Source organism: Egretta garzetta, unplaced genomic scaffold, assembly GCF_000687185.1.
Source record: "Egretta garzetta isolate BGI_Z169 unplaced genomic scaffold, ASM68718v1 scaffold313, whole genome shotgun sequence".
Lineage (NCBI taxonomy): Eukaryota > Metazoa > Chordata > Aves > Pelecaniformes > Ardeidae > Egretta > Egretta garzetta.
This window is the reverse complement of record NW_009259063.1, coordinates 598,132-625,827: the sequence shown is the minus strand read 5'-3', so window position 1 is coordinate 625,827 and position 27,696 is coordinate 598,132. Positions and strand designations below refer to the sequence as shown.

General features: G+C 36.2%; 1 protein-coding gene across 2 annotated transcripts in view; it reads left to right on the top strand.

Annotated features, from left to right (window-relative positions):
• Positions 1–27,696, top strand: part of NEK10 (NIMA related kinase 10) — a 106,509-nt gene that overhangs the window by 30,119 nt on the left and 48,694 nt on the right. For both annotated transcript variants that reach the window (XM_035890697.1, XM_035890698.1), the window contains exons 22-24: positions 7,565–7,640; positions 26,627–26,756; positions 27,362–27,432. In XM_035890697.1, the coding sequence (XP_035746590.1) occupies positions 7,565–7,640; positions 26,627–26,756; positions 27,362–27,432 (277 nt within the window). The remainder of the gene's footprint in view (positions 1–7,564; positions 7,641–26,626; positions 26,757–27,361; positions 27,433–27,696) is intronic.

Genomic DNA, 27,696 nt, shown 5'->3' with positions numbered 1-27,696 from the left:
GGTCTCTGATGGTCCAAATAATTTTTGTGTTATAAAAGAAGCTTGTATATCTTATAATGCTGCTCTTTTTTCTTTTCCTCAATCAGTTCTTTTGTAAATAGTAACTCTTGTTAATATTTTCCTATGAGAATCTGCAGGCTGACAATATAAAAAAGGCAGCTTATTCCTCTGTAACTAATGTTCTTCAAATATGTTGTCTTTAGAAAGGTGCCTTAGTTTCAGACTCTCATGGTAGATTTTGATTAAAAAATGGAAGAGTAAAATGACAATACACTGGAGCAAAGTGCTTCTATAGGCTAAGACTTTCATTCTGTACTGTGCATGGCTAAGCCCCAGCCCCAGCAATGAACTACTTTAAGAAAATTCTGGGACCCACAGGTAGGCGTTTCTCACCACATATGTGAGAACCGAGCCACTCACGGTCCAAGTCCCATGAAGACCTCTCATACAGTTCCTGAGTTTATGCTGGTTGAAAAGGAAAGGAGTGCATAGTGTGGGAGACATTCCCACCTTCTGTCAGCACAGAAAAAAATAAACCTGCTAAAGAATTATGCTTGCTTGTCCTGAAGTTATGGAGAAATTGTTACATACAGGTGGCCCTTGCAGAACAATTCCAGCAGAACTTGGTGAAAGGTGGCTTAAAACTAGAATTCATACAGGCAGAGAACTCTGCAACTGGCCTGGCACAATGTAAGATTAAGCTATGAGGGGCCTTTTCTAGAAATGGTCACTGAATATCATCTCTGTAGGCTTTACTGAAAAAAGAATACCTGAGGTAATAGTAGGAAGAATTTTTTAATCTGTATATTCACACCGTATTTTATTTTTCTTAGATATTGCATGTGATCAGACACTGTCCTTATCTGAGTCCTTGTTTATTGTTTTGTTTTTAAACTTATGCATGATACAGATCAAAGTTCTAAGCCCAGGAGGTGCTTATGTGCTAATGTGAAGATCGTATAACTTCCTTTGCATTTCCTATGCCGTATTTTACACAGGTTAATTAAATCTCAATTATCTGTATCTTTTTTAGGCTCTTTTAAGTTATGTGTTGTTGCAAATGGAAACAGACATTCACAATCTGATCCTAACAAGGCTAGCGTGATAGAAACAGTGATAGAAGATCTCTGTTTCTGACTGTAGAGAACTTTAAGCATGCTGCTGTTATGTAGTTTCTGGAACTGCCCACCCTACTAATTTGTTCTATTTAATCTCTACCATACATTTGATAGGAAAGGAGCCACAACTACCATCTCTTCTATGTTGGTACAGCATTTAATTGTAATCGGTTGAGCTACAAATGCTGTGAAAATATAAATATTAAATCATGCTAACCTGCAATTTCATAAAACATCTCATTCTAAATTGGTAGAAAAGTTGCTGAAATCAGACATCTCTGGTCAGGTTGAATGTTTGATTTATAATTTCTGACACACACAAAAAAGTAGAATTTTAGGCACAGCCTGAGTGAAAGTTGTTTTATATAGAGATTGAGAGATTCATTGAACCAATATTATCTGTGGTTCTCAGTTTAATCTGCCCGGCCTTTTTATATAAGACAGTGAGAATTTAGAGTTTTCTGAATTTAAAATGTGTATCTGCGCTCTTATTGCAGGGATTTTTTACTGCAGCTGTATTTTGTTTCTAGCACAGTATATTTCTGTCTGGAGCTCCATAGCTGCGTCTGTTTGTGGAACAAAACAGAGGACTCTGTATATCATCACTTTTCCTCAATGTCATCTAGTTGCAGTAAGGTTTAGATCTTGTTGGTCAGAGGGCCATGTGGAATCACTTTGACACCTTTCAGGTCTGATATCAAGGAGAATTATGAAGGTTTCCATACACTCTTTTGGGTGGCAGGATCTGTTTAATACGCATGATACAATAGCAGCAGAAAGTAACTGTATGGAACTGAAATATAGGATTATATAGCAGCAGAATACTAGTTTAGAGACAACTCACATGTCTGATATACTTCTAATCATAGCAGGCAGCCATGAGCTGTCAGAATGGTGAAGCCAGTGAGTAGTTGCTGGATGCTGGAAGAAAGCTACCTGTTAATTTTGTAATTCAGAATTCTTGCTTGTTGAGTGCACTTTAAAATCCTGTTGCCTCCTAATTCTGTGCCATGCCCAAAGGAGCGGTGGCCATGAGGTAAAGTGGATATAACTAGTGTCTGTTGTGTGTTAGTTACTACTTTTTGGAGTCACTTGGATCAGGTTTTTTTCAGATTATATGGCTCATTTAACCAGTCTTCATTATCAGAATTGCTACCTGGCATACCAAGATTCAATGAATTGCTTGTAGTACTTAATTTTCAAAGCATCCATAATAGGCTGAGTGGAATTTTCCACTTTTTTTACATTCACACTGTAAATCAAACATTCTGGACACTATTGGTGGATTAATAGCATGATCGTAGAATCATAGAATCACTTTGGTTGGAAAAGACCTTTAAGATCATAGAGTCCAACCTTTAACCTAACCCTGCCATCCCACCACTAAACCATGTCCCTACACCATGATTGCATCTCTCTCCACTAGTCTCGGTTCTAGATGTGGATCAATGCTAAAGTTCTTAGTGCAGAAGTTATAAGCTTCACAAAAATGACAGATAGTAGACTAAGTTTACGAGGCATTGACATTAGCACACAGAAAGGACAGTGATAGAATAGCTAGAAAGGTGTATTTTGGAATGATGAGAAATTAATTCTGTTCCCATTCTGTTGATGGAAAAGAGTAGAATAAGTATGTACTACTGTTGATTAAATTGCAGATTATCTTGGTGTTAGTATATGCTTTTATGGAAAATAAAATTAAAGTTCTATTTTCCAGTTGCTGATAAACTTTCTTGATTACGGTTGCAAACTTGCTAAAGAGAAGCAAAGTGACTTTGTCTCATCCTGAGCCTTTCAAGGTAGAAGAAACTGTTCAATGGGGACACAGTGAAAATCTGACCTGAGTAGGTCTGAAGTTCACATACATGGTGAATTTGATATGCCACTTACCCTCCTTTTTTGTTTTGCTTTTGGTCTTTGTGTGCATATTTGATTTTAGGAAAAATTAATGGCATTTTCAAATAGGGTTCAAATATAAATAAAGGCAACAGATGTGCAAATATGATATCAGTGTTGTTAAGTTGTAGTATCTGGAAAATTTTCATTTTTTTTTTTTACTGTAGAAGAGCAATCTACTAGGTGAAATCTTTGGGAAATAACATATGAAAAACCAGATTCTGTCAATAAAAAGAGAAAAAAACATTGCACGTATCGAAGATGCTCATTTAAAGAGACTGCTAAGATTCAGAAAGCTTTTGTAATTCAGCTATTATGAAGGTTGAAGAGCTCATTCTGTAGGAGGTTAAGATAGTAGTCAAGTCAGCCTACTAATTTTTTCATAGTTCTCTCTTCCCTTCATGCCCTCTTCCCCATGATGTTAATGTTTTTTGAAACAATCTTACTTCATTATCGCTTACTCTGCTAACCTAAACACAAGGCAAACAAGTGAAAACAAGTGAAGAGTGTTTCAGAATCTAAAGGATTATGACTTGCATGGTTTTTTGACTATTTTAAAATTAATTTATAAAGAAAATAACTTTTAGTTTTCTAGATTCCTCATATACAGAGGAAAAATCTGTCAAGGCTTAATGTGTACAATCACAGTACAAAATCTGGTCAAATATAATAATACCATGGAGATATGTGACTGTTGGTAATGAATTGATGGTGAATTGCATATCTAGTCATATTTTATAAAGGTCTATGTAATGGTGGAAGTTTGTTAGTTTTTTATTGTCTTTGAACAGACTTAAAATTAATCTTCATTTTCAATGAAGGATGCCAAGCTTCCAGCCATTAGAGAAATTAGCTATAAAGAAATTATGTCAGTTGAGGTTGCACAGTAGACAAAGCACCAAAAACTATTACTATGGAAATTTTATTTTATAAAACTTGTTTGCTAGGTTGGTGTACCTACCATTCCCCTCACTTTACAAACTGTCATGTATTAGAATGGTACAATAAGTTATAGTGGTGATATGCATGTCATTCACATGAACCTGAAAAATTTAAAGTAGCGTTTAATACTAGAAAAAGTATCATATTTCCAAAATGACACGTGCAGGTGAAAACAACTGGTATTTTGCAGCAAGAGACAACTCTTTGGGCAGGTAGATGGATCTTTCCACAGGTGCCATTAAAACTCCAAGACTGCTTCCTCATGGAAACATGTCATCTACTAGCATTTTGGTGTTTCTTCAGCTGTACTACAAAATAAACATTGTTAGTTTTATTTTTGGTCAAAAAGGGGTAATTTTTACTTTTCAGGGAGGTGGGAACAGTCAAAATGAGGGGGTTATTTTTTGGGAATGAGGGAGTTGCCTCTCTAATGCCAATTTTATTCCCGTATTGCAAGGTTACAGAGGGCAACAAGAATCCTCTGAAGTGGTAGACAATTCAATGATTTTAGGACTGCAATATCAGGTCTGGGGCTAGATTAAAGCAGTATGACACTAGCCTAGGAAAAGGGTTAGCTAAACTTGTCAAGACACAGGTGCCAGATCAGCTGGTTTCCAGAGACAGTGCAAAAGAGGGGCAGGACTGGTCTTTTTTATGGTAGAGGGCTATCTTGCTCTGAATCACTAAGATGGGTTTATAATAAATAATATAGTTTTGGATGGACTGATGCAGCACACATTTCCGCATCCTGATGTTGGTGGTGGCTGGGTGGCCGGCCTGCCTGCCCTCTGCCTTCCTCCTGTTTTGTACTGTCTCTCTCTTTGCCTTTGCTCCTGTCAGTCTTTGTTTTGGTTTGTCTAATTTACTGGTTTACAAAGCTTTCACTGGCCTTCTCAAATTCTGATTCTCTAAGGGCTTTTCTTTTCCATTTTTCTCTGTCACCTTTATTCTACTGATATTTATCATGATATTGTCAGCATTGATACAGTTCCTTCCAGCCAGTACTCACAACAGTTCTTTTAATTGGTAGGATGCTTTTTTGTATAAGTATGGAATGGACGCTGTAGGAAAATATGTGGAAGCTGTAAGTTTTGTATTTGATTTTGAAACTGGTGAGATTTGTGATCAGATGCATCTACATCACACATGTACGTGTGAATTGGTTAGGTCTAGCTTCTGAGGAAGGGCCCATTCCTGTATTTAAGAGCCACGTCTTAATGCTTGGTGTACCACTGGATGAATTAACTATAGTAAATCAAGATGGTTCAGGAAGAATAATTTCTTTAATAAGTCGGATTTTGAATTTCAGGAGTGACTAATAGACCCATAACATAAAAATCACAAAATCAGGCCAAAGTCTTATGTAGGACTCTCTCTGTGCTAAAAGCTGACATGTGGGCAAAGCTCATAAGAAACTGTATTGTTTTGAGTTATCTTGCTCTTGCAATTCCATTCCAGCTTCTAAAAGACATATTGCTATGGTGTGAAGCTGTTTCAGGGAATTGCCAAATATGAATTGTCGCAATGGGTCCTCATTATTCAAGCCTTGGTTCGCAGCTGAAACTATGAATACCAATTAATAGGGGTTATCTTTATATTTGGTCGTATCTTCATTTAAGGGTATGGGAGGCAGGCCTCTTGCAGTTCTCAGAAATTATTTCTTTTTTTTTGTTAGTTATTATAGCAACTTTTGGCATCAAATACCAAATGAAAAAAAGTTGTAGAACAATTTATAAGCTGCAGACAGATGCCCAAATAAGTTAAAAGAAGCAATTTCACTAGTTTGATGCAGTTCAACATTTGCCACTTCCTGTTCATTCAATTCTGTATTATGGGCTTGAAAAAGCTAGGAAAAAGCATTTATGTTTAATGTAAGGCTGATTGTGCTGTGCTTTACATTCCTTAGCTCTGGCAGCACCATTTCTGTTTAGGAGTTTCTTGTTGGTGTCAAGACTGCTTAGCAGAATTTGGAAAAAGTTATTGCCTGTGAAATGGGTTTTTTCCCTCCATTTCCCTCTGCCTAAAAAGAACAGAATATATCCACTCCATCTGGCTGATAAAAATCGGCTTTGCTTATTTTTTTTCCAGATGATCACTAATATTGCATTAAAATAGACTACTTCATCCAGAACAGAGATGTCCAGCTCTCCTCTTTCCTTTGCTGTATTTTTCAAGCACCAGGAACTGAATTTATTGATTGATGTAATGTCTTAATACTCTTTCTTCATAGAACATTATGTGAAGGATTCCAAAGGAGGGAATTTAGAGTGATTCACCCCAATTAATTCAGGGAAGTATCAATATTACAAAAATGTCTTGTCTTTTGGGGATTATTATTCCCTGGAGTGAACTGCCTGAGGACTCTCTTAACTCAAGGGCAAAAGGGAGGCTTCTCAGTGATCCTATCAATTTAGTATTCTTTCTACTTATATTTTCCAAGCACTGCAGAGCTAGTCCTTTGAACATTTTGTTCACAGAAAAATGATCCGTGGCCTGGGTACCTATATTTGGCTTTCTAATCAAAGACCCTTTCTGAATAAGAGATCTGCTCCTTTTCAGATCCTTGAGGCTTGCACTGAGCAAGAGCCAACAGAAACTAATTTTTCTCACCTGTGTTTCTTCTGATCTGCAGCTTTTTTTGATGAGTGGAAAAAAATTTGAACTAAAATGTTTATGAACTATCTCACTGTAAAAACAATTGGAATAGGAATGCTATGGGCTCTGTCCAAGTAGAACAGGAGCCTTAAAATATTTTAAACAGTATTATTTACCACACAAACCTTCCCCAATTACAAAGTAGTATTACAATACAAAATCTATTAACAGGCTTTAACAAGTACAATGATTTTCTCTTGCTCTCTGTGCTTGGATTTAATAAAGTGCAATGTATCTTAGCTGCGTTGTTGGCCAGAAGTAGAGTATTGAGTTGAAAAAAATAAACTTGAACTGCTTGCGTGGAACTTAGATTAAAAATATCTTGTCTAAAGAAGGTGTGACAATTTTGTGAAAGACTACCTGATAATTACACAAAAGGCACTTATGTTAATATAACTGCATGACCAACTGCATGATCATCTACATCTGTAGCTTTTGTCACAAGATAAGGCTAAGATTCACCATTATTTCTTACTAGATGCAATCTTTGAACATGAACTATTCAGATATTAGACCCCCCATACTCCTCTGAAATTAAATTTCTGAGACAGTCTGCCCTTCCCAGCTATCATAATTTGAAAGAAAGCGAAATAATTACTAACTTCATTACATTATTTTTTCCATTAATTTGGGCTTATTAAATACTTACCATTGTCATGCAGTTGATTGGAATGTATTAATAGAAACCTGAAACTGGTCATGTACTTTGTGTTGAAAGCATCAGAGGTGTGTTGATAATTTTTTTTAAAGCTGTTAGGCCTGATTGAAACATAAGTTGTTGATTAATGTGGAGATAGGAGGATAGCATGGTCCAGTACTGCAAAATGTAAAAGATAAAAACCCCCAAACCTCCCTTCTACCCTCCCCCAGCTTTTCAGCCATTGTCAACTAGCACTGATTGTCATGCAAAGAGGGTGGTTCTTGACAGGTGAATCTTTTTTTCTTTATTGCAGCTGACTTTGGGCTTGCAAAGCAAAAGCAAGAAAACAGCAAACTTGTATCAGTAGTGGGAACCATTCTATACTCATGGTAAGTACTCCTGCATACAGCATTCAGTCCCGTGACTTCCATCTTCATGGTTACTTTTTTGGAGCAGACAGGCAAGTTACAATGGAGTAAGGAATAAGGTGCAAGTTACCCACCCACAGCTACTCTGCAGTGGTTGGTTGTCTGCCTATTTTGCTGTTGTCTATTTTTGCACACGGTGGTTACTGTGGATTAAGTTGGTGCAAAAAGCAAGTAACTGCAATTGTGTAGTAACTTACTCATCTATCTATATCCTTATTGATAAAGAAATGTGTTTTCAAGTTATAAATATATATATGTAAACAATGTAAATTAATTTTAATGGCTTTGAATGTAGTTGTGGCTTCAGTGTTCGGTTACATTGTACGTGTGGACAACTTACCTTCTGCAAAATATTTGAAATTGGTGCTAGTGGATTTGTTTTGGATCAGTAGGTATTTGGTTTTAATAATTGAACTGAAAAAATATTTTCTGAAGTTTGAAATTTGCAGTGGTGGAAAGGCATGGCACACATTGTTTGCAATTCAGGCTTAGTACACACATAAATAACTGCTCTAAAACTTTGCCTTAGACAATACATTGTTCAGTCTGTTGAATGAGCCGCAGTTTCCTTTGGCATTCCATTTGTGAGCAAGCCAAAGTGAGGAACCATATTGTGTTAAATTGTGGTACCAACATAGCTACCTAAATTCCTAGATTACCACTGACTTGTGTTTTATGTTCTCAAGAGCACTGAATAGAAAGCATTTCCTATCCAAAAGGTTCCCCTGAATATGTAAACAGTGTATGTAATCGAGAATATTATACGAATATCAGATTCTCTCAAACAAAAGTAATTGTGGGCAGGACAGATTATTGATTTTTGTGTTGCATGGTGTATAAATAACAAACATGCCTGTTAATTGAGGTTACTGTATTGAGAACAAAAGAGAGCAAATGTAATCTGGATAAAAACCTAAATTGTGGAAAGCACAAGATTGGTATTCACCTAATAGCAGTTGATGTGTTCTGGGCCTGCTATTTAAGCTGAGAATTTGTGTTGATTGAAGTGCTAACATCAGAAATCAGTTAAGGATTTGCTAATGTGTGCCACAGTTCTGGATCTATCTCTTTGTTTGCAAAATTATTGGTTAAGCTTTGTCTACCCTCACTAGGGAAATATGTTCACAATATGTTCAGATGCAGCCTTGCAGATCCAGCTATTTCCCATTCCTGCATGGGCCTGTTCCAGATTCTTTGCACCACTTTTTACATGCAGCTGGTGTTCCCTCTCATCAGAGTCACTCTGTTGCTTCTACTCAGTGTCCAGCTTCCTAAGCTCAGAAGTTGGTCTTCTTTTAGGGACTTCCTGGTGCTCTCGTTCCCACTACTATAAACTGCCAGTTCTGGCTCCTGTAAATATAGTGAAGTTTATTTGGCATAGGGTATAAAAAAAGAAAACTACAATGAATACACATAAACAAACCAAGAATGTGGCACAGCATGCAGTCTACAATATTATTTTCTCTTTTCATCAGAACTTTTAATTTACCAAATACCTGCCAATAAAGAGAAAAAACTCACAGAACTTTATATCTTAAGTAAAACTGGAAGTGGTTTCATCCTAAATTTCTTAAAAGACCACTGCACTGGCTGGGGCACTGACAGTGTCTTTTGCAGAAGTTTACAGGACTTTTTGATCTCTGTCTTCGGTCTTTTTTTCTGCTGTGGTGACCGTGTGTGATGGCCATATACCAGTCTGAATGCTTGGCCTGCATGCTTGTAATAACTAATTAAAGGTTCCAAGCTATCAGGGGAGCTACTGGTAACTCTTCTGAATTAAGAGGGAAAGTCAAGAACTCAGGTGTTTGGCAGTTGAATATAATCCATCTTGCCACTTTTGAAATTGTTACTTGTGATTTTCTAGTGCCAGAATGATAATGATTGACAATCTCTAGAAATTGCTATAATCCTAAAATGGCTTCAAGAATGAGTCCTTGTAATGTGTTAAATATTCAAGTCCCATACCTTGAAAACTAATACGTATGCTGCTGCTTAGTGAGCAAAAGCAAGGTGGTTGTAAGGCTGCCTTAACTGGTTCCCGAAATACTCCTGAAGCATAGCACAGTCTGTGAGTGATGCTGTACTGGGTTTGCTGGCAAGGTTTTGGTAGTGGGGTGGGGTGGGCTACAGGGGTGGCTTCTGTGAGAAGCTGCTAGAGGCTTCCACTATGTCTGACAGAGCCAATGCCAGCCAGCTCCGAGATGGACCTGCCACTGGCCAAGGCCGAGCCCACCAGCGACGGCGGTAGTGCCTCTGGGATAACGCATTTAAGAAGGGGAAAAAAGACTTGCAGAACTGCAGCTGGAGAGAGGAATGAGAACATGTGAGAGAAATATCTCTGCAGTCACCAAGGTCAGTGGACAAGGAAGGGCAGGAGGTGCTCCAGACACCAGAGCAGAGATTCTCCTGCAGCCCCTGGTGAAGACCATGGTGAGGCAGAATGTCCCCCTGCAGCCCATGGAGGTCCACGGTGGAGCAGATATCCACCTAGTTCATGGAGGACTGTCTCCCATGGGAGGGACTCCACGCTGGAGCAGGGGCAGAGTGTGAGGAGTCCTCCCCCTGAGGAGGAAGAAGCGGCAGGAACAACGTGTGATGAACTGACCGCAACCCCCATTGCCTGTCCCCCTGCACCACTCAGGGGAAGGATGCAGAGAAATCGGGAGTGAAGTTGGGCCTGGGAAGAAGGGAGGGGTGGGGGAAAGGTGTTTTAAGATTTAGTCTTTATTTCTTATCACACTACTCTGATTTGATTGTTAATAAATTAAACTGATTTCCCCAAGTTGAGTCTGTTTTGCCCATGACAGTAACTGGTAAATGATCTCTCCTTGTCCTTATCTCAGCCCACAAGCCTTTTGTTATACTTTCTCTCCCCTGTCCAGCTGAGTAGGGGGAGTGATAGAGCAGCTTTCGTGGGTACCTGGCATCCAGCCATGGTCAACCCACCACAGATGCACAATCTGCAAGTGGTAGTTTGGGTAGTTAAGTGTAGTAAGAGTTTGGTGTAACTAGTTATGTGCCATCTTTTTCAGCTCCTCTGAAATAATGTATTTGTTTTATTCAGTTATAAGTGGGCAGAGAAGCTGTTGATGGGAATTTATTGTGCTCTTTTAAACAATGGTTATGGGTAAAGTGTCTCCAAGTTAGAGCAGTCTTTAGAAGTGTCAGGTTTTGGTGGCCTTCAGAGTTCAGAGTCACCAAGTTGTTATTTTATTATCCTATCTATATTCACTTCTTTTTTTCTTCTTCACATTTTATGGGAAATTTCTATTGGAGAGTAGTGTTCTGTAGATTTAAATATATATATATTAATGTTTGCTATACCACATTTATTATTATTCTCATACACTGTCTTCATATATGGAAGTTCAAATCAGAGCTAGGACTTTGGCAGTTCTTTTTCTACCTCTTTGTCCAGTTATTTAGATGTAGGCATGAGGATAAAACATCACTTAGATGTTGCAGTCTCTCAGTAAGTGGTCTTTTGGGACATTATTTGTCAGCCCACAGCTTGTCTGCAGTCAGAAAAGAGAATAGGGATACAGTACTGATGTCTTCGTATTTAAACTGTTTGCTTGAGTAATATTTAAAACGTCAGGCTAAAGCATTAAAGTCTTTCCAATGTCATAATAATTTAAGAATATTAAAAAAGGCTTTGCAGACAGCTGAATAGGCTGCGTGCCTTCTTCAAGGTACTTGGCTAGTACTGTGTGCGACAGTGAGCTTTTTGATATTGAAACCTGTTTGCGAGGAATGAGGTGTAATTCACAATGAAGTGATTGAGTGTTTTAACACAAGTCAGGAAGCAGAAGTCAGAGCCTATAGACTTAATCAGTGCTTGGACTACATTTTTTTGTGTGTTTTGGGGGTTTTTTGGTATGATTTAAGTAAATATGAAGGGCTATAAAATAATAAAAATATTGGGAACGCATATCTACCAAGAGCAGCAATGTTAGTTCCTGCACAAAAAAAAAAGGAAAGGAGGAAGAGAAAGAGCTATGAGACAGCATTGTATAATTTTAGAGTGGCAGGAATTGGTTTCTTCTAAATTGACAGGATAATAGTTCTGGGTAGTTTGAGATGTAACCCACCCTTCTTGGAGCAGACAATATAGTACAGAAACAAAATAATAAATGTCAAAAGTAGTGTCTGATGCTTATTGTTTAAACTTGGCTATGCAGCATTATGCAGAGTGGTTAGGATAAAAACATATCGCTATGTATGAAACATTTGGTTTTGGTGTTGACTGAATCAATTTGCTAATGCAATTTTTTAAAAACTGTGTCATCATAAAATAACAGCAGTCACTGGTTTATGTTTAGAGAGGGGCTTATACAACTATGCTTTGTAATTGTGATGGTTTTTAATTCTACTTCATACTAGGTTTTATTCTACTAGCATACTAATTAAATTCCTTTTAATTGGTTACGACCTTGAATTAAAAAATCCAACAATGTGTATGTTTAGAATACAAATGTATTAAATGGATGTGTTTACACTTAATACATTAAAATTTGAGGACAAGACTGCTTTAGGGAATTGATAATGAATTCAGAAGTCTTTTTCCAGCTCTTAAGTCACCAGAAACAATCTGCTCCAAGTTAGTGGTGACAGTGTCTTTATTATCCTGCTGTCTCGAAGGACTTCCCAGAAGAGACACAGCAAATTGTACATGGTTAAGGAGAATGATGTTTCTTTTCACGTATACTTGCCATTTCTTTGTTTCACAAAAAGGATTGTAAAGTATGAAGGGGAGGTATCGACAACAGATCAAGAGATAGAAGTAAAAGTTAGCCAAGTCGCAGTTATGGTAACTGCTTTTGTATTTGTATGCGTGTAAAGAAATTTAAGATTTTCTGGGAAATTAAGTAAATTTTGAGATTGGGATGGAATAGTGAATCCCATCATAATTCCTTTAGAACTTGACTGATCTTGAAAAGCTGTTGGGAAACTCTGAAGAAGAGCAGAAGTAGGTGAGAATGTGCTATGTTAGGTTGTGAACTAACTTGATCTTTGTGAAGCATAATTATTCTAAAATGTTGGAAAACTGATACACAGAACGATGTTATGTAAGAGTTGGCTTTTTGTGCTAAAGTTGAGGTGTTTTCTCCTTGTGGTGTTTTGAGGAAACTCATTTTTCTGGTAATTAGAGGTACTGTTTTACTTGTGTCCCTCATCTTTGCTGTGGAGGAGAAAATATTCCTTGATCTTAATTTCTGTTTATGGACTACTCAGTCAGTCTGCGTACTGTGTTTTGTTACCCAAATTTCTTTTCTGTTACTGGTCACTGCTTCTATTTATAGCCATATCTTGTAAGAGCACTGCATAAATAAATATTGTGATAAGATTTCGTGCAGAGATCTGCAGTAGCTGTTTTTTCTCATTGCTCATTCTGGTGACATGATAATATTTTCACTTATTTAAATAATTTTTACATTGGGAAGGGTAATTTAAGATGAGGGACTGTGTTGTACTTTCATACATATTTAATTTTTAGCCTACTTTGTGATGCTTTATGATCAAACATGACCAGTTTTTCCAGCAGTTCTTTCCTCCTCCAAAAATAGCCTCTGAACCATTTCACCAATTTCAACCAAATTTTAGAGTTTAGGTTCTTCTGATGCTTGTGAAAATTTGGTGATGGATATCGAGTAGAGACACAGTTTAATCTTTTTAGTGAGAAAGGTGTTTAAGCTCAGCGGAAATGTTACCTTCCAAATAAGCTTCAGTTCAGGCTGTCATGTGGCAGTGGTTTGGTGTGTTTAGATAACCAAGAGAATAGGAATCTGAAGGTACTGTGGGGTGAGGGAGAGTAGAAAATTAGTGAAAAGCTAGTCTTGCTTTGGTTTTGCTGTTCATAGAACAGCTGGCTCCTGGGGAGGATTTGCTGATTTGACTAGAAAAGTAACAGAAGTTAAATAATCCTTTTAGTATATCAATACAGTGTTTTTGTCAGAGGATTTTCTGAAAGTTGATTAATACAAGTATTCATTCAGAGAATGAAACATAGCAATAAAATGTAATTGTGATAGTGTGGTTGTAGTTTAGGCATAGGTTTATAATAACATGTGTCAGCAAAAAGTCCAGTGCAACTGGAGGTGGAATCCACAGGGACAGTATAGCTGAGGACAGGCAGATAATACTGTCTCTATCTGTATGCCACAGTGAAACTCTGCATAGAACATTATGTTTCATTAGGGACATACCATTACTGAAAAGATAAGCTGGATGAACTTCAAGGAAGAACATTGTAAGTAGTTGACAGAGATTGACTCATAAAAAGAAGACCAAATGATTTAACTTTATGTAATTTTTATTAAGTAAGAAGTTTGGCTAAATAACAACTGTCACCTCACATTTGAAATGTACTCAGTACCACGTCCAGTATTACATACATGGGAGTAAAACTAGAAATTATGTGAAACAAAGTAAGAAAGTAGGAAGATACCTGTATTTACCTCTGGAAAAAATGTTTCAATGGAAATGATGGAAGTCCCCACTATAAGACATACATTAATACTAGACAGGAGAGAATGCAAAAAGATCTCAGACTAAAAGAAAGCAGGCCACTGTGGAAGTGATGTGGACTAGTTCATACAGATGTCTTTCTATCCTAAGAGCAGAGTTATTTTACTCACAAAGGCTTAGAAGTTAACTCCAAGTCATAGCATAGGTTTTCTTGACGAAAGGGAGTATGAAAACATACAGGTTAGTTTCTATACCTGTTTCCTAACAAGTGAGTGGTGCTGATCTAGCTTCTAAAGAGTTACTTTAATGCTTGGAAAGAAGATAAAAATAGAAGTATAGTATGTAATAATTTATAGACTCCATGATGAATTTAAACTGCAGTCTGGGAAAAAAAAGTATTATTCTACCAACATAACAGATACTAAACCAACAATGTATTTCTTGGAAATAATTCTTTCTGTAGAACTTGTATAACAATTATTTTAATGTACATCAATTATTATGTTATTTCCTTCTGTGGCTTAAGACTTTAAATTTCTAATCACTTTGGAACAGATAATGATAATGAATGAACACTTTATATTAGAATGAGATTAGTCATTTCATTAATTTATGAGCTTGTAAATGTCTTTTAGTCCAATCTTACTGGTACTTGTTTGCTAGAATTATTCTTTTTAAATTTTTCTTCTAAGGAATGTCAAATGAGCTACATTTAGATGAACTGTGTTACTTTGACATCTGAACTGCTTGAACTTGGAATACTTCTGGTGGTTTTTTTCTGTTTTTTCCAATTCTCTTCTATCTTAGATGTCACCCGTGTTGGTATCTTGGCAGATCCTTACTGTTTCTAAATCTTCGCTATTTCTTATTCTGCTTTCATTTGCTGCTCAGTATATGGTGTGGCTGTTTCAATTTCTAGTGCCATTATATGTCATCTTGCTGTCTTTGATGTTTCCTTAATAGTGTGTTTGGTGTTTTACCATATCTTTGGTAGTCAGTTAAAGCTATTTCTTGTTTTCACTTGGGTCTTGGGATTTAGTTTCTGGTGTGGCTTTTATGTAGTTGCTTGCTTTTTCATAGTAGCGAGATTTGAAAGCTCTGTCAAGGATTGTTCAAACTGCCTTAGTCTTCCCTTGATTTCTTCCACCTCTTTTACTATTTCTGTTTGTTTTTTTTTTTTTTTCCACAGCTGAGTTATTGCACAGAATGATAATTTTGTTGTTACTATAACTTTAATGGTAGAATCAGTGAAAAAGCATATGCCACTGTAACACAATAGAGTTCTTGGACTTCACGCAGACATTATGAGAGTAAGCATCAGAGCAATAAGTGGCCATGTCTTATTAGAGAAATGTTAATAGTGGATTTTTAAGGGTTTGCTCTCCTCTTTTAACCCTTTCCTATTTTGTGCAGTAGTAGATTAACTGTCTACTTCAAGGAATGGCAGTTCAGCTGTGGCTTAAGAATTACTGTAGGCAGTGTGAGGCATGCTAGGCATCTGACTGAAAGAACAGCCACATCCAGAATTGACTTAACAAGTGGGAGGCTGAATGTTTGTAATACTCTTCTAGCATAATTGCAATAAAGAAAATAATTAGAATCAGCAATAGGATAGACATCTGGTTAAGAAATGCTATAAAGGCATATGTATTGATGCCTTCTAAATGAACAAGAGGTTTGCGTCTGAGTTGTCTGCAAGCAGAGCAGCCAGTAGTCTTTCCTTCCATTTCCTCTCTTACCACAGGCGACCATATTTTCTGCTTGAGATGCATCCCTAGTCTTATCAGGGTCTTATTTATAATGGACGTTATGGAAGAGTCTGTTTTGAATGAAAGAGGGGAGAAGTAAAAATAAATTATTTGCTGATACTTGAATAGCTTTTCTGGGTTTAATCCTTTGGAGTTAAACTGCCTTTAATTATGTACTCGCATTGGCAACTGACATTTTCCATACCTAGAGTCCTCAAACTTCTTGGTTATGGCTGGTCGTTGCTTACAGAAATGTCATAAGGAGGTTGAATTTAAATACCACATGATTTCACACAGATGTATATATTTGCATGTGCTATCTATTCTGCTGAAGAAAGCTTTTTTCCTGGGTTACTACTCAATGTCTGGGCTTTTTGCAATTTGAGCTGCACAAGCAAGGGTCAATGATTTTATGACTAAAGAGATAGTACAGTGCTATCCAGGGATGTAGCAGTAAATTAGATATATCATCCCAACGGCAGACAAGTAGTTTGTGTATTTTTATAGAGAACCGGGTACCCAGTTATTAAATTTGGAGGTGCAGGAGTGTGTTGTAAATGTAGTTTGTTGGTAGGTTTAGTTGATTACAAATTAACATGTACAGTATTTTCTTTCTACTTCCTATCTCAAGAAGAGTTGATAAAGGCTTTGGTTTATTCCTGGAAGGAATTTTAGAGATGATCTAGAGAAGAAAACTGTGGAATTAAATGTTTTTCTCATCACAGTATCATGTGACAGTTCAGCTTAGGTCACTTTTCCTGTTTTGCTTCTGGCCTGTTTCTCAAGGGTGCCCATTACTGTGGTTAGGGAGTGATCTTAGTAGAATGATGTGATATCTCAAATCTCCTCCTTCCTTTTCTTTAGTCTTTGCCCAGTTTCCCATGTAGCCTTACTTTTTCAGCTGATGTTTGTGAGCCATCAAGCAATAAATTATTTAATATTAAAATATATAACAAGTCATGCCTAGATTATTATGTTATGATGCCATACTTATATTTCATCTAATGACTTTTGTGAGAGTTTTTGCGAACAGACTTTTAGATTTGGGAATTGTAAATTCTATGTAAAAGAAGACAATGAAGCTACCATCTTATTCAGGTAAAATCTTCAGCTGTCTGCTGCTTTTTTTTTTTTTTTTTTTTTTTTTTCCACATTTAATCCATACTGAATGTGATTGCTAGACAGAAGAGGTAGTTATTAGTTAATTATCTTGTATATTAGGTTCCAGCAAATACAAATACTTGCAAAGTCATCTAATTCATACTTACTGTCAGAAACAAATTACTGTCAGCAGCAAATCTCTGTGTGGCTGGGATTCATCTTGCTTGTATGTAGTCATTCAAACACCAGGCATCTTAAGTCAAGCAGCTAGATGACTACTGAAAGTAATGGAAAAAAATAGGCACTTCAATACTGATTTTCATCCCATCTATCTTAAACAGCTATTTTAGAATGAGATGAATCAACCACTTGATGCTCCTGTCCCTCTCTATTTGCTACAGAGGGAGCTGGAGCACTGGTTTAGCATAAATCTACCTTATAGGAGTTTAAAGTTAGGTGAAATTAGCACCTTATGTGAAATCAGTTATTTGAGATTTACATGTATTTTACAGTTGTTGTAAAATTGGATTTGCCACTGCTTGTGGTCATCTTCTTGCAGATTCTTACTTTTCCATTCCTCCCTTTCAATTTTAAATATTCATGCAATTACTTGATGAGCTTGGTTATTTGGACAGAGGCACTGAATGAAGTTCATTCTGAAGGGCCTGTAGCTCAATAAGCAAAATCCTTTTCCATTGTTTAAGTGTTCAGATTTCTGTTCCATAGATAAAAGGAAAAAACCTTTGTATTTTCTTGAGCTGTTTGTGCAGTTACAGACTTAAGGCAATTCCTCAAAGCATTTTATCAGAAATTGCAGCTATAACTCACTGGAAAACATCTCTGGTTGGAAGGAATAAATTCTTAGAAGTATCTGTCAAATGCATGTTATGAGTACCTTTTAGAATAGGAGTGTTTCAATTTTTATGTACATGGATAGCACTTTGCCATAACTTACAGATATAATTTATCTGCAGCATTTCTGTTAAAACTGACAGCTTGACAATCTGCTAGGTATTTGTGTGTGAATAAGACCACCAGATGTGTGGACCATGCAGTGATGCTTGCCTTTAATAATATAAATCAAAAATCACATAGAAGAGAAATTTTACTTAGTAAGTTTCTGAGTCTGGATTGTACTTCCTCTTGTTTTAGACTTTTTCCATGATGTGTCTGAAGGAATAATAGGTGTAAATTAGAACTTTAATTTGTTTTTCTGTTTTAAGCCTCCCAGAGGCTCTGTATGTAATACTGGAACACTAAATGTATATGAATGATACTTTGATTTGTCCTTATAATTCACTCAGAGATGCATATGATAATCTTGAAAATTCAGAAGTATAAAACCAGTTGAAACAGCTATGCACATTTTGAGCTTAATTAGATAATTCTTGTATTTTCATTACAGTGTGAAAAGTGATACTTCATGACATTCTTCAGTAATACTAAGACAACTAAAGGAGGAAGCAGCTTGCTATAAACATCACCTTTTCTGATAGAGCCTGCAAGGCTTTTTAAATTGTCTTTTGAAACAAGTTTTTTAAAAGTAAAGGCCTAGAAACATGTAGTAGTTTTACACACTGACTCACAGCAAGTTTTTTTCCAGGTCAAGGAATACAGCATATAGGCAAGGAGGCCAAATTCAAACTGTATTGTATCTTTACGGCATATTTTCCTCAGTATATCTACACACTATATTTGTGGCGGTATCCTGATGAGGGGAAAAACATTGCAAAAAGATGCCTAACTTTTTTAAAATAAAAGGCTTATAGAAAACCTTCAGTTGGGGATAAATGCACATAAAGGCCCATGAAACTCCAAAACTTGTGGTATGCTTGTAAAGGGTACATCAATATTGATAACCTTGGCCTTTGTATTGTGTTGAGAGTTCTCCCAATTTCTGTTGCCAGCATAAGCCAAGAGTACTGTAAAATTTTATACTGTAAGTGCTCCCAATTGCTGTATTTCTGAAATGAAATGTTCACAGAATACCACTCTGGCTGGAAAATTCTAGAGGCCCAAAATGTATCTTTGAGTAGTACTATGTGGATATATGTATGGGCATAATACATGGACACACGTAGACATGCACACGCATATATATAAAAAACAGTGAGATTGTTCATACTTGTAGAGAAGTTAGTTCAGGTTAGATAGCATGAAGCAGATACTGTCACGCTTTTTTTTAGTTTGATTCTTTGTTCCATATTGTCAAGTTAAGCATAGATTAGTTTATCCAGCTAGCAAAACTGTTTCTGGCATAACTATATTCAAATAAAGTTGTCATGTTGATGTCTTCAACGCTTTCAAGGACAATGGTCCTATATGTTATGAGAATTCTTGGCAGCTTTTTTGTTCTACCTGCTGCCATTGATACTTAAGCAGAAGACTTTGAAATCAGCCAGTGGTGTCCCAGCAAGTATGCAATTACCATATCTGGGAATTTTTGGAGCACATTGTTTTCCGTGCATTCAAACATGAGAATGTTTAGGTATGGATGTCTCTTGGGCAGTGTACTCGGTGAACATCAATGAAATGCCTCCTTCAGTTTTGAAGGTACTTTTTAAAAAGACACTTATGCAATGAGGCACTTTTTTGCTGCTGCTCTGTGAGATTCAGGAAGAACTTGTTTCCACTAGCACTAAACGTTCATATGTGTAAAAGCAGTGAAAATATTAAAGTTGCCACAAAAAAAAGATCTGTCAGATAAATACAGGAATCTTTTCTAACTGCCAGAGATGTACACTCTTGCAGGAAAAGTAGAGAGTTCAAAAATGGAAGAAGACCTAGAAGTTGAATGTACCTTGCTGGTCTCTGAGTACGAACACAGAAGTCCTCACAATAAAATTCTTCTGCTCTTCTCAGCAGCTTTTTGTGTAGGTTTTGTGCTCAGAAAGAGGAACCGAGAAGAGAGATTCTGAAGTTTTTTGTACATTTTCTTGGTTTAGTTTTATTTTGATTGACTACATTTTTCTTACTTGGCAAAGGTAAAAAAAAAAAGTTTCTGTTGAGCTTTATGAACTAAAAGTAAAACTGAAAGTTGTGTTTCAGTGGAAGCTGCTTTTGTATTTATAAAGCTGGTGTCTTGGTGGTTGTATTTAATATGTCTTTTTTCCCTAGAAATTCCCTAGAATTGACCTGGCTGAAAAATAATTTAGGTTATTTTTCAGGTGCATCAGGTCTTTGGTCTGACGTATAATGCAGCTGTAGAAGTACTTGTGCTGGCCCAGCAGAGCAGGCAGTGGTGGTAAAGAGTGACTGGGATCAGCAGGAGCAAAACAACATCTTGGCTTACAATATTTTTTCAAATATACAGCCTAAACAACTTACCACATCTGAGGCTGTTTTGGCCTTCACAGTTTCATGCATGCTCTAAGTTTTTCTGGGGAACATAGTAGGTATGAGTGACTCTTTGCACTTAGGGATTATGAAGAGGCCCTTGTGCTCTGAACATGCTTCTGCCTTGGATATTTAATGATTTAGGTATGAAGCTTATTTTTGTTTGTTTGGTTTTGTTTAACAAAGCAATAGGAGTAAAGAACAATAGAGTAAACATTTTAAAAATGTAATTTGATTTGTATTAATATGTGACATGGGTGAATTAGAAGTGAATTGCTGGCAGTTTTTCATGTGTTCTAAAACACTGTCTTATCACACTGCTAAAGGCCATAAATTATTTTTTCGAAGTTAATATATTTGGCATCTTTAAGCAATAACCTATAAAGTTAGCACACACAGAAAGCTTAAAGGTTTGTAAATTCAAAGAAATGCAAATCAGTTGTTGAATGTTAACTGGATGTCTGTATCTTTATTTTCAAAACTGTAAAATAAAAACCCCAAAAGGTGGAGTATAAAACATCTGCTTCTATTTTAGACAGAGAGACACTGAATATGTACGGAAAGAAAGCAGTAAGTTAGTGATTTCTCTAAATTGTGGATCAGCAATAGTGTAGCTGAGAGCTGAACTGGTTTATTACGGGGATCTTGGTTTCACACATTTCTCAGTGCTCATTAACATTTCACTGAGAGAAACTACAGAACTTCACTATTATTTGCAGTGAAAAGTGTCCTTCCACATCAAACCAGTCTTATTTATTTATTTATTTTTTAAAGATTTTCAGTAAAAACATAAGGGATGTATTATCATATAGTCTGCTGTATCCTACAGTTATTAGTAGCCTGTCAATGACCTCAGATTGGTTTTTCCTCTATAGAATAAATTATGTGAATGTAGAGGAACTTTCTGGGCAGAGACAGGCAATGCTTGGAATAGAAAATGAAACTGTTGAGTTTACACTGATGAGAGTGCAATTATATATATGAAAGCTGACTTCACCTATTTTAAAATTACATTCCCCACCTGGTGGCAGGAGGATTTATTACATTGTAAAATTGCAAACTGAAGGTAGTAAATTTCTTCCCTACTCGCATACATTTTAAAAAATGGTGAAAATGATGAATTTTTCTATAGGTGTTGGCAGAGGTTTAGGATGCCTGAAAAGGTGTCTTTTGTGAAGAAGAAATTTTATATATGTACGATACTTTACCAAAATATTTAACATAATTTGTAATGAAAAAAATGCATACAAGTTAGAAGACAATGTAATAAATTACAGAATTACATGAACAATACATTTCAAAATAGAAAACTATGAAGGCAAAATTTTTAAGTAGTGATTGAAAATCCCGTTCCAGCTTCATCACTCAAGGGATAGACAGAATATCCCCAAAAGACTTGTGTTGAATTCTTCTTGTAGGTAAGAAATGCAAATAGCTTTCAGAAATGTTCACAAAGCTCTTTATTCATACTGTCAGTTTTGTGGATCCTCTTTCTTCTTCTGTGGTAATTATGAAGCTATAATACTGAATGCGTATCTGTAACTTAGAGTGAACTACCCAGAGGAAAATTGTGATAAGCAGCAATTGCTTTTCTGTTTTTTTCTCCTTTGGGATGATGCTGATGGTGAGCAGCTTCTTTTTTTTTTTTTTCCCTCCTCCCCTGCCCCTTTCTGTGATTCGGAGAACTGATTATAGAGTAGATCTCTATTTTCTCACACTGGTCTCCAAACGCTCCTGCAATAGTTTAGTAAAATGAAAACAAAAAAAAAAAAGGTTTATCAGTATATGGCAAACTTGTCTACCATCTTTCCTACTGTTCTGTCTCCCAGAGTGGCAATAAGTCAATATCCATAAGGAAGGAAGAATGGGATAAGCTTATTTGATGCTTTGCTAGGCTATTTTCAACTTGAGTTGCTTTCTGAACTAGATATGGTTTCTAGGAATGAATGTTTGTATAACCACTATCAACTGCAGGAATTTCCATCAAACTGTAAATGATTAATTGGAGGAATGATAAAGACTAAAATCGGTAAGTCTGTCATTGTTAAAATCTTCTGCAGTGGTGTGTGCTGCTTATTTATTTAGTCTTTCATTATAGTCATCACCTCTTCTGGGATTTAGTCTTGAAGAATCATTCTTAATTTATATAATCCATAACTGTCTAGTTGAAATCATGTCTCATTTGAAAATACACCTCGTGCTGTAGGATGGCGTATACCAGCTTGTTCTTACGCCTGTGGGAAGCCCTGGGATTAACCAGTGAACACTGTAGCAAGACAAGTCATGAGTGGTTTATTGAAGTTCAGTGCAGCTTGGGAAATCACTGATTGTGTCCCATGTAAAGTCAGCCTGACAGTATTGACAGTGTTTCTCAGAAGCTTTAGAAGCTCTAGAAAATGAATGCAGTTTTGAAAACATCATTCCCTCAGCTCCCACTTTTCCTCCCCCTCCAAATTCAGGACTTCTTCCTTTGTTTTGGAACTTCTTTCCACTAATAATTCATGTGAACAAGAGCTAATCCAGTGAGGATAATCATCTTTCATATAACTAATGTAGCAGATTCAGATTGGGAAAGTCTATTTGTAAATCTCTATTAAAAGTATCCTTAAATAAAAGCCATGACAGAATAACATCAGTGAGCAAAATTATAACTGAAAGCTTGATTGCAAAAATGTCTCCAAGGCCACCTAGAGATGATTTGGTGAAATGGTACTGTTTTATAGGTAGTACAAATATTGACAAGATTTGATTTTCTTTTTTTTTTTTTTTTAAATCCTAATTAAAGATGTGGGGTAGTATGGAAAGCTATCTTCTGTATTTGCAATAGTTGCTTAATTTTTCAAAAGTAGTTTAGAAGAAAAAATGGGTAACTCTTTGGATTAAGCAATGGCTTAATCAAGTTCAAGACTCATTTTAAGGCTGTTGGTATAGAAGACTGATGTTAAATGTAAAAGCAATGCTGATATGTTGAGCAAGAGTGAACTTCCTAAGAAACAGTTGTAAAACTGTCTTTTCAAGGATGCTGAGCATTTGAAGAATTATTCTGAGGATATATTTCTGTGTCTTTCATTTAGAAGAATTTAGTCTTGCTTTTGCTATGGACATTTGTTCAGTGAAGGCCTGTCCGATAGTTAACATAATGCTGCTGAAGTAAGCTTTTTCAGCTTGAATATGGTATTTGGAAATGAGCAGCGATTTGTAAACGAGCAGTGATTTGTTAGCCTGGAGGAAAACTGTAGTGATTATCTTGAATATGTTAGCTGCAAGAACTAAATGACTAATTATATAAGTATCTGCTGCCTCTTTTAATATAGAAAACTGTGGATATTGTAGAGTATAGCATCAGTACTGCTCCTTTGTGGTAGTACAGTCAGCCCTTGGAGCAATGGGAATGAAATTCTTTATTAGCTCTTAGAGTTTCTCCCTTTATATATTTTATTTTGATACTGAATGTATTTTATGATGTCAACGTCTGTTTGCTAAAAATTTAAGTGTTGTCACTGTCCTATTTCAGCCAGTTGAGATTTCTTAATCTAAGAATTAAAGGAAGAATCCTGCCTTTACAAATAACCCCCCAAACGGTCATACCAATGCTACACCCTTAAATTAATTCTCAGTGTTTGTGGCTAAGCTGATTTTTTAAGTTTTTTCTGGAATAAAATTCAGAGTCTGATTCTACTCATTCTTTGTGGTCTTGACCAGACAGTGACAGTTTATACACAGTTGTCAACTGAATTAGACAAACCGTATGTGCTCCCACCACTCCCACTGCCACTGTGGGTGGCAGCATACAGGAACAGAACTGGGTACTTTCTTGGCATCCCTTGACACTTGCGGATCCAAAAGATGCAACTTGGCTGCAGAACTGGTTTGCTAGTCAACAAGTACCGTACCCCACCCACACTTCTCACTAGCAGATGGTGAGGCAAGCCTGTAGAACATGGTGAGGGATTTCACTACATCTCTTAAAAGTAAATAAATAATATTTGAAATTCTATATAAAAATCTAAATTACAGAATTACTTAGCCATGAAAGCATAACATCATGTAAGTATAGGTTTTTATATCCTCTGTAAAACTTTCATGGTCACCCTAGGTGAATATTACTTCAGTAATTTAAAGTACTTCTTAAGCATGAGGCAGTATTTATTTAAGATATTGGTCATCCTAACGCTCCAAGTATCAGAGACTTCTGACTAGAAATCTGTTCTGAAAGAAAAGATCAAGTAGTACTCTGCTGCAAGTCCTTTGATTTTTAAAAAAAAAAGAGAGGGGGGGATTGGATATGCATTTAGAAGAAGTTGACTTTCAGCATGAATAAGCAGACCAAATGACTTGATTAACTTCAAGCTATTATGCATTTATGTGAAACCATGCTAAAACTACAACCCTGTAAGCACTGTATTCTTTCTGTGATTTCCCAGTCACAGTAGTAACAAGTAAATTTTTCCTAGTCACCAGCCTAATGGACTGCTCTTTGCTCTGGACATCAAGCTAGGTTCTTCCCTGATGTTCATGAATACAAGATTCTGCAGGCCAGGTCATGGTTGCTTCAATTGTTTTCAGCTTATTCTTTCTGTGACTGCTGTGCAACTTTTTGCGTAGGTATAAAGATTTGGATTGAATAATCTCACTTTGGGATTTTAATATTATTTAGTAATTTAAAAATAATAAATATAACTTTGTTTCTTTATGCATGAAAATTATCACTAGAATGAAAGATTGTAAAATTCAAGTCAGGTTCATTTTTCTGAATAGGAGTGTGCTTAGAACTTTACTAAGACGGGGACTCTGCCTTACTGAGTGTACCATCTATATGATAAGTTGCAGTACTGATGTTTGCTCTAATAGACACATTTAATACGTAAAAATGAAATTTCCAAAGTCCTCTAATTAGTATCGCAAAGAGGAATAAAGACAGTCTGATTACAGAAACAGTATTACGTTCTAACACCATGTTCAACATCCTGTATTCCCCTCCATGGTTATGTAATAGCAGCAGCAAAATTCAAGGAAAATTGCTAATTAGGTTTCACTCAGGAATCTGTATCTGGAATCTGTATCTTGCTTGATCAATTTTGTCAGAAATGTCTGACCTGTCAGTCTCTCTCATTTCTCCACACTGTGACCTCTGTTCTGACTTTTGGCTCTGTTAAGATCACTTAATTTCTCTTCAGCATAATAGTTTGTCTAAGGGACCTCATCTCATTTATTTTAAAAATCTGTTTTCTGCACTTTGTAAATATCGGCAGCACACCTTTTAGCAATATACTTTACCCAGACTGCATTATTAATTGAATTTGCACAATACCTCTCAGCTCCAAAATCAGGCATTTTACCAAAGCTATCAGTAGTATCATGACGTTGATATAGGTGGTTCCAAATTCTAAGCTGAAAGGAAAAGGAAAACAAGTAGGTTTTCAAGTTGATTTTATAGATGAGAGGAGTAGAGGTTTTTTTATATCTCTGAATAATTAGTGACAAGATGCTAAGTGGAAAAAAAAAAACAAACAAACGCATTTTGTGACATGACCTCTACTTACCGCTAGGACTCGAACTCCAGCATCAGAATATCCCTACTATTGCAAATTATTATCATCCAGGTTTATGAAAAGTGCTGAGGAAATTAAGGAAGCAGAGTCTGCTTTGTACTGAGTCAAAACTGAATTTACTGCTTTCTTCCATTTGATTTAAATGGATCTTTACAATGGTTTTTTTTTTTTATTGTCATTCAGCTTGCTGTTGAGTGTCCATGTGACATCCTCACAGGGAATGCATTACCTGTGTTTTAAGAGGATGAAAATGATATGATGAGTAAGGTTTGTTTACTCACATTAATAGTGACATCCTATCCATTAGCATTCTAAATAAAGGAATCTTGTTAAAATTTTTCTGATATCTGATTTACAAGAGGATGTGATATATTTATCTGTTCTCTAGTTCATTTTCTTGAAATGCCATCATTGTAAACAGGTTCTGAATGCTGTAGTTCATTTGTACCCATTAAATCCAAAGACATTATAACATGAAATCAGTGGAAAGGATGAGTGAACAAAATTTAAGCCGCTAGTGTCATGAGAAGAACTTCAGTAGAAGAAGGAAAAGCTATTAATTGTACTACCACTTAAAGAATTGGCTGGTAAAGAAAATAAATGCAACTTTTTGAACGAAATTGTGTGCGGTCTGGAAATATGTTGTAGTGACTAACTAAATATTGGGTGTTCTTTAAAAAAAATAAGCCTACTTCTAGGTGAATTAATTAAACACTTGTGGGTTGCATTGCTTTTTACTTAGCCCTGAAGTTGTGAAGTGTGAGCCGTATGGAGAGAAGGCTGATGTCTGGGCTGCAGGATGCATCCTTTATCAGATGGCAACTCTGAACCCGCCATTTCACAGCACCAATATGCTCTCCTTGGCAACTAAGGTATTCAGATTTGCCAGTTCAACCTACCTATTACTTCTGCATGTGTTAACTAGATCCATGAGAATTCGTATTTAAGGTTATAGAAGCATAAACTGCTCTGTGGTCTGATGTGTGAATGAGCACAAGTGCTTATCATTGTATGAATTCCTATCTTGCCATTCTAATTGCAAAAATTGCTTGTAAATGTTAGTATATTATTACATCTCAGAATAGCATATTTTTCTGATTGCATTTGGTGATAGGAACTTTAGATGTATAAAATTTCTTGATGTACTATAACATTGACATTTTCTATAGCGTTGTGTATTACACCTTAGGATGTGATCACAAATAAAAATAAATCATTGTTCATTTGGATTTTTTTAATGTTTCCCTGATTCAGATGTTGTAGCCATTTGATCTACAGGGATTATGTACATTAATATAGATACCTGATTAGAAGTGACATTCTGCATTAGAAGATACATTCTAAATTGTTTTGCAAGTTAAAGCTGATGATGTAATGCCCATCAGGTTGTTTCAAGGAGCAATACGTATCACATGGGATCTTCAAATAAGTAATGGAATATTTTTATTCAATTAACTGTAGATTATTTATTTTGCAGATAGTAGGGGCGGTGTATGAACCTGTGCCAGAAGGACTGTACTCTGAAAAAGTGTCATTTATCATTAAAAGGTAATTGCTCACCTAGTTTTATTTTGACATCCTGCCGAAAGGATGTTTTGTTTTGTATGTTTCCATGTAACAGTTTGCTGACTTTAGAAACTGCCAGAGTTTGGCTCTGAATATGAAATATCTTTTGATTTAAAGAAAAATGGAGGTATGTCTGTACGCTGCTAATAACATATGCAATATAGTTGCATACATGCAATTGGAAGACATAAACTTCATACTTAGTACTGACTTTTAACAATAGCAGTGCTGTAGGTAATTCCCTAC